The 7,765-nt window shown below is 41.9% G+C and overlaps 1 protein-coding gene across 1 annotated transcript; it reads left to right on the forward strand.

Moving 5' to 3' along the window:
* Positions 1-272: 272 nt before the first annotated feature.
* Positions 273-7,499, forward strand: klf6a (Kruppel like factor 6a). The gene is made up of 4 exons (XM_056450325.1): positions 273-607; positions 1,938-2,511; positions 3,217-3,340; positions 5,179-7,499. The coding sequence occupies exons 1-4, from the start codon at positions 506-508 to the stop codon at positions 5,228-5,230; spliced, it is 852 nt and encodes a 283-aa protein (XP_056306300.1). The 5' UTR covers positions 273-505; the 3' UTR covers positions 5,231-7,499.
* The last annotated feature ends 266 nt before the right edge of the window (positions 7,500-7,765 follow it).

The following is a 7,765-nucleotide window of genomic DNA, read 5'->3' on the forward strand; positions in this document are numbered from 1 at the left end:
CAATGCACGCGCGACACTCCGTTGTCAAGAAACAGAACTGAAAGGTCTGAGCGCAGAGGCTTTATATATGTTTCTAAAAATACCGTCCAATCAGCGCGCAGACCCGGCCAGTTAAATTGCCCAATCAAAGCGCCAGAAGGAGGGCCCTATTTCCATAATCGTCTGTCATTGGCTTAAAGTGATATCATATGCGCCCGCGCAAGCTGTGGGCCTGCGATTGGCCGCGCTGAGAGGGAACGTCACGCTGTCACGAGGGGGTAGGCAGGCTGCGAGGTTTGAACAGGGGAAGTTGACAGAGCGCAGCGCTGTGCGTGAGTTCAGTGTTTGCAAATATAGAGAGATCTCAACAGACGGACTAGCGGACTCCGAGCAAAGCGACGGCTGCACCGCGTTGCTATTGCACGAAGAGGACGCTTGCTGTGTTTGCTTGTCACACTTTATCTTGATTCAGCAAGATACACATATCTATTTTTTTGGTCTTTATTGCCTGATACTCGGGATTGCAATGGATGTTCTACCAATGTGCAGCATTTTTCAGGAACTTCAGATCGTTCACGACACTGGCTATTTCTCTGCATTGCCATCGCTTGAAGAATACTGGCAACAGGTAACTGATTTTAAAGTGATTTTTGGATGAAACTTTTGCTGTGGTTGGTTAACGTAAAGCTAGTGGTTCGACTTGATTGCTTTGAAATGGGGAAACTGGGGTATTTACCATGCGCGCTGCGTTCAGTGTAACAGTGTAACATTTTAAATGACGTATTTAACGCTGATACATTGTAGCGCGGTTACTGCTGTCAGTCAGTGGAACCTATGCGTGCGTCTGGATCAGTATACTTTTAAGTGCATAGAATAGACTAACGAGATAGTGTACTAGATAACATATAAATACATGGCTCATTTTCTTACTCAAACATGGATAGGTTTGATTTGACAGTCTCCAGCACATGTTGTGTCACATAACGGGGTTTATAGGAGGTGCTTATTAACTCCCATAGCAGGTTCTGCTGCTTGATAGTGATATACTTGTGATCGAACTGTTGCAGTCGTATTTTTGGCACGATCGTATGAATGTTTCTCCTGAAACTGATCCAGGTAGTTTCCCCTCAGGCTTTTGGTGGATTCTGGCATGGATCCATAAGAGCGTATCTCATGGCATTTAAACACGTTTCCCAGCAGATAGTGCTGAAATGGTAGTTAAGACTCGTCGTTTACTCTACATTGTTGTTTTAAAAATGGGTTGAAACAGTACGAGATGTCAAGCAAGCACGACGTTAGTGACTGACAGCCTCAGTCGCCATTCACTAACAGTACGTTCAACGAAACTGAATGGTGACTGAACTGTCAGTCTGCCTGACATTTCGTATTAATGCAAACTAAACTGCATCCCTCTGAATCAAACACTATACCTGATGGAGAAGCTGTAGAATCGATTACTTGAGAGGCTTTAAGTCATATTTCGCGCGTTGATATCATCGTGTTTTATTTATTTTTATTTTTTTTTTGATATGCGCAGGTAAAACGCAAAACTAAACGTCAAACCGAGTGGAAAACACAGTTTGAAGCGTTTATCGAAGCACTTCTGAACTCGAATGGTCTGCGTTCACACATACAAATGAGTTTAAAACGCGTCCAGATGTACGCTGAGGGACGTCAGGCTGTTTGAATGAGGAAACTCGACCGAGGAAGTTCTGTGGCTTCCTTAAAAGGTCTCTGAAATGTCTGCATGACTCACTAGGGGATAACTGTTATAGAAAGACAATATGCTGCTCTCAAATCCGCGTTATTATCCAGAGTGACCGTTACATATCCTGATATCTTTTACATATGTATGCTGAAAATGTGTTTCATGATGGCTTGTGGTTAACCCAAGCTAGCTGTGAAAGAAAACCCATTGAGCGCATGCTAAAATTCTGTTTATTCTTGTTTTGAATCAGACATGTCTGGAGCTGGAGAGATATTTGCAGAGCGAGCCGTACGTCTCTGCGTCTGACCTCAAGTTTGAGGGCCAGGAGGATCTTTGGAGCAAGCTCATCTTGGCTTGTGGAGATAAGGGCGACGGGAACGGCAGCATTCCCAGCGTCAAGGAGGACGACAATCAGGACTGCCAAATATTGGAAACCAACAGCATGAATTCGGATGCCAGCAGCGAGGCGTCTGACAGCTCGGAGGAGCTCTCTCCCACTCACATCTTTACCTCCAACCCGCTGGGCTCAGTTCTAACAGAGTCAGCACATCACTTGAGTTCCTCTATCATCAGCACGCCTCCGTCCTCCCCAGAAATGCCCCAAGAGCCCGGCGTCCCGCAGGTGTGGGGCTCCACACAGACTGACTTGCACATCCCAGTGAAGATCAGGCAAAATGGGCTGGGGAAGGCCTTGGATAAGACTACCACTGGTGGGGATGCGTCTCCAGATGGCAGGAGGAGAGTGCACAGGTGTCATTTCAACGGCTGCCGGAAGGTTTACACAAAAAGTTCTCACTTAAAAGCACATCAGCGGACTCACACAGGTTAGACATTGCCATTATATAACTTTTCAAAACAGGACAAAAGTTGCTTATTCATAAGTTATATACTGTATACTTTGACATCCTGTCAAAGCAAGCAAAAAAGAGGGGAAAAAGCAGAACAATGCACACTTTACTGAGGTTTCAAGTCTCCTGCAAAGTTGTGTAATGGAGTTGAGTTCACACAGGCTGTCCTCAGCTGCAAGGCTAATGTCACTCTGTGAATATTTGCTTCGCATGACTGCACGCCTAAACGGTGACCTAATCTGTTTGGAATGTGGCCGCGGGAGGAAGGAGGGGGGGATTGGATGGGGGAGGGGACGAAAACCAGCCAGGGTGAAAACAACCTGCTCTACCAAAACACTTTTGGTTTCGTCATGGGAAAGAACCAGGCTTTTGAATGGGGATCTGTGTGGCCCCTTTTTAAAGGGCCCCGTCGCATTCAAAACAGGCTCCATGTGACGCGCATTGTTCTGCACGCTGTTTATGCACACACAGCACAGAGGCAGACTTTTGGCATAGCCTGCATTCTCGCAGAGCTTGAGGGATCTTATTAAAGTTAAGACTCGTCTCCTAGACTGCCTAACCTGATCCATAAACATGTGTCTTGTTTACTGATGCATTTTCGAGAGCATTATTGCACACATACCTTTCAGACTGCTGAATGTTTCCCTGCTGAAATGTACTGAAAGGTGTTTTTGTTTACAGGTGAGAAGCCGTACAGGTGTTCATGGGAAGGCTGCGAGTGGCGCTTTGCGAGGAGCGATGAGCTAACCCGACACTTCAGGAAGCACACTGGTGCAAAGCCATTTAAATGCAGTCACTGTGACAGGTACGTTGAGTTCTGTCTCGCTATCTCTCCCTGTGACAGTCATCAAAGCCCGTCTGTCTTTCTCACCGCATGCCTGATCCTTTGATGCGTGCATCAGTGAAATGCGGCTGATTCTGCATTCGCCATTGATTCTTTTTTTTTTTTTATCGCTTCATCGATGGGAGTCGCCCCATTATGTTTGGATTTTATCACTTAATTACCTAATCGCATTAAATGCTTGAGCGCGCAATAGTCACACTATCGCAATACTTTATTGATATCCTCCACATTTTACAACCTAACTCGGCTCTCCTGTTTGTCATCACTTCCTCTGTTAATCATTTCCCTCCCTGAGAGATTTGCGCTTTGAACGCCATTGTTTGTTCGACTTCCCTTTTTGGAGTTTTGTTTCCGTGGTTACTGCAAGGTTCTCCTTTAAAACAAATCATTTGATCAAGTCTTTCCTCATATCGAGGCCCACACAAAGTCTGTGTAAGTTCAACACACTTTAAATAATGTGATAGGACTACTAATAAGTGTATTCTCAGCTTTACAATTAGGTTTAATGGAAACGTTCAGCTTATTAAAAATTGTACAGCGTATCCGCAGGGTCTTAAAAAGTCTTAATTTTCAAAATCTAAATTTGAGGCCTTATATAAAGCCTTAAATTCACTAAACATTGTGTTGTAGGTCTTAAATCATTTTAAATAGGTCTTAATTTTCATATGTCCATGTAAAACTACCCAATCAGGCCAACACCCATCCAATCAGTTTCATTCCATCTCAATAAAAACGTTTAAACAATTTGATTTATAAACTTATATTCATTAACTGTTAACCAACTCTGTTTATATTTCTATAAACATGTGGTTTAATTATCTTCCTTTAACATTTGTTTTTAAAGTTGTTTTAATGTTTTAACTGGGCCATTAGAAAAAAATTATTAGCGTTAAGCCTTGTGTAAGTCTGAAATATCTCTCATAATGGTCTTAAAAAGGTCTTAAAGTCTTAAATTGTAGACTGTAGAAACCCTGCTTGTATTCCATGTACAGAAGTAGACAAAATGCCCTTCGATTTTTGTCCAGGCCAGTTTCATTTCCTTTTTTTTAATGCTTCTGTCGAAACCAATATCTGATTTTCATTCGTCGTTTTTGAGTAATCATCACTTTTTTCAGTTTCAAGATCTTTCAGTGACCACTGTGGGTTTTCGTTCTTCAATGGAAGCGTACCAACAATTTTCTCCACGTCTGTTTATGTATAAAAAATATCTGCAGTATGCATCAACTCTGAAAACTGGACTGACACACTTTCAATTTACTGGAACTTGTATTTTAAGCTGCTTTGACACAATCTACATTGTAAAAGCGCTGTAGAAATAAACATGAATTGTGTGACTTTATATAGCTGAGGTCAGAAAGATCAACACAAACTTGAGAATAAAAATATATCAAATTTGCATATACTTAAAAATGGAAGCTTTATTGATTTTGTTGTTATAATATTGTATTTAATTAATAGCGATATTTGGAAACTGGAACTATAATGTCATTTTGTGACCACTATAAACTGATCATTGCAATAGCATGTGATTCATTACACACCATTTTTAATTTCCAATCCATTTCCACCAATTTTTATGTAATGAATATGTTGGAAAACTGAAAATCCCCTCTTGTCCTACCCGAAACCAACCATTCCTTTCATTAGCCTTCATAGCACCTATTCCTGTTTCACGAGTTCCCCTCGAGGGCCACTAGGTGCCTCATCAGTGATGCAATGCACAGATCTCAACCTTTGATCACTCTTTATGGCTCCAGTGGCCCCTGCCTGACCTTGTTTTTCACCCTTTCTTTCTCCAGGTGTTTCTCCAGGTCGGACCACCTGGCCCTGCACATGAAGAGGCACCTTTGAGCGGGCCGTAGCTTCACGCTGGGGATATGTTGTGTCCTGACCAGCTTCCTGGTTGACCTGGCCCTGCAAAGAAATGAGGGGAGCGTGTTCCAGCCAAAGCATGCCATTTTGCACCATATCCTGTGCCTCCGTGAGCCCCGGGATAAAGGCGGACTGACTGGTTGTTGAAATGAACAAAATAAAAAAGGAAGGGACAAAATCAAGTAATGAAGAACCGAAGACGGGATGATTTATTTAAAAAAATGTAAAACAAAAAACAAAAAACAGAGCGAGTGAATGGTGTGTTGTATGGTGCATGATGTTTCGGGACAACTCCCCGGACTATACACTGGTACTTTTTAAATCGAATCCTAACGAAAGCCTGTTTGACGTGAGCGGATGAATGTCCCGTGTGGCGAAGGGTGGGAGGGGGGTACCAGTGTATCGCTGTGGGCTGAATGGTGTCGGGAAACAAGTTCCGTTTTTGTTTCCACATGGTATGCAAGGAAGCCGTGAGACTGAGGACTCCTGCCAGACGCCCCTGGGCTCTGTGTCACAAGAATTCCAAGGGGGGGCCCAAGCGGCCAGGGTTTCACCCCATTTAAAAAGGGGGAGGCGGAAACTCGGTCCTGAATGAAAGTGGCTTTTTTGGTGTTCGGTGCAGCTACTAAATGTGCAATGTGTTCGGTAGCTTGTTATTTTGACAGGCTACAAAAGCTCATTTGTAGTCCGTTGTATAAGCTGTGTGCTTAGAAGATGTAACACAATTATAACTTCACTATCATAAACAGGTGTTGCATGGTATTGGGGTTTGTTTCTTTTATTTTTTTTTTCTTTTGTAATTGGGACTGCAAATAGATTCCAATAAAGCGCAGCTAAATACAATTGGTTAGATGTTACAATATTGTACATAAATGCATTGATCATTCTTCACTCTAAATTCCCACCCCGTTTCTTTCCAATGTGGGGGGGGGGACCACTTGATACATACAAGACTTCATCTTGAGGACTAAATTCTCTCTTTCTATCTCCATTTGACCTGTTGTTAATGCACTGTTGACCTTAATGGTGCCTTATGCAAGTGACCTTTCCATTTGGGTGGTCGCAAAATGTCTTTTAAAAACAAAACAAGCTTTATTAAGGCTCTGTTTCACCTGAACGTGCACCTTTTCCCATTTTTGAGGCCACTGTAAGCAAGCCCTTGTAGATACGTAATATATTGTGGTTTGTGAGCATGCGATTATCATTCTTTTACTCTCACATTTCTCAACTCTGCAATGTAGAGCACTTAGGGGTTTGGTATCTACCGAGCGACCTTTCTGAATACGCTTTTGGACGCAAGATATTTATCTGTGTAGGTGTGTGTGTGTGTAAGCTCTTTAAGTGCAAAAACAGGCTGTTGTATAACACAAGGCTTGTGGAATGCCAACCCCCTCGACCCCCGTCCCCTGTAACCAAGAATGAAGAAAAAAAGCCTAAAGATTTATTGTAATTAACAAGCTCCAGTCAGACAGGCCTTGCCTTGTACTGCCTCTCTGTAATGAATTGCTGAAGGCCCTGCCTGCTACAGACTGCTGACTCTGGCAGTTCGATATTGACCTGTCTGGATGCCGTTGTTTTAGTCCAGCGACAGTATTGTGGAAACAGTGCACAGCCATCCAGAAAGATAAAGATATATCGCTTCTCTCTTCAACATTTTACAATGGAAGTCGAACGGCGCATCTGTTTGGCTGTGCGCGTTTCTTTTGCAATCTGAATGGTAAACTCTCTAATGTTTTCAGGGACCAAACGATTGACTTAAAGTTATTGTACATAGTTCTGTGCTTGAATTATTTGCGCTTTTATTTAGCGCCGATGGAGGTTTGACACTGTTGCATGCCGAGCAGCTACGTGGAAACAGATTGTTTGAAAAGTAACTTGAAGCAGCTTGTGCTGCCATTTTAATCAGACCAGCCAGGGTTTTGTAGGCAAAGAACATTGTCTTTCCAACAGTGGCCGATATTAGTCAAGTGGTAACGGAGCCTTAATCAAGTTTCCCATTTGCTTGCTTCAACCAACACTTTCTATCACATATCTTTTCTCTCATGAGCCCCTCTTGTCTAGAGAATATTTGTACAAAAGAATAAAAAAAACTGAAAAGTTAGAAAAAAAAAAAAACACATTTTCTAAGATTTTTATTTGTTTTTGCTTTATATGAATTTTATTTGAAATTGTTTTGCAAAATTGTTATATTTCTGTATGAATGTATTTTTTATTGGAATAATAAGAAATTCTTATCGGAAAAACGAAACGTTTGATTTGTTGTTTTGCTTCACTTTATTTCGTTAGTGTTTCAGATTTTGCTAGATCAGCTCTCGGTTTGTGATTTTACAGATGACTCTTCACTATTACAACTACAGTATTACACTATACTTACAACTCTGCCATGTATTAAACTTTGGTTTGGATTTATAGTCAGATCTAAAATTGACATGTTGGTGAAAGTGCCTGAAAACCACATTTATTCAATCTTCACTTGCTCAAAATTGATTTGAGAGTTCATTTCTTCTGTTGAAC

Source organism: Danio aesculapii, chromosome 24 (assembly GCF_903798145.1).
Source record: "Danio aesculapii chromosome 24, fDanAes4.1, whole genome shotgun sequence".
Taxonomy (NCBI): domain Eukaryota; kingdom Metazoa; phylum Chordata; class Actinopteri; order Cypriniformes; family Danionidae; genus Danio; species Danio aesculapii.

Bases quoted from the DNA above. Each gene is read 5' to 3' on its own strand.
- klf6a (XM_056450325.1), top strand. From the start codon at position 506: ATGGATGTTCTACCAATGTGCAGCATTTTTCAGGAACTTCAGATCGTT. The intron at 608-1,937 runs GTAACTGATTTT...GTTTTGAATCAG, and splicing joins TTGAAGAATACTGGCAACAG to ACATGTCTGGAGCTGGAGAG. The intron at 3,341-5,178 runs GTACGTTGAGTT...TTCTTTCTCCAG, and splicing joins AAATGCAGTCACTGTGACAG to GTGTTTCTCCAGGTCGGACC.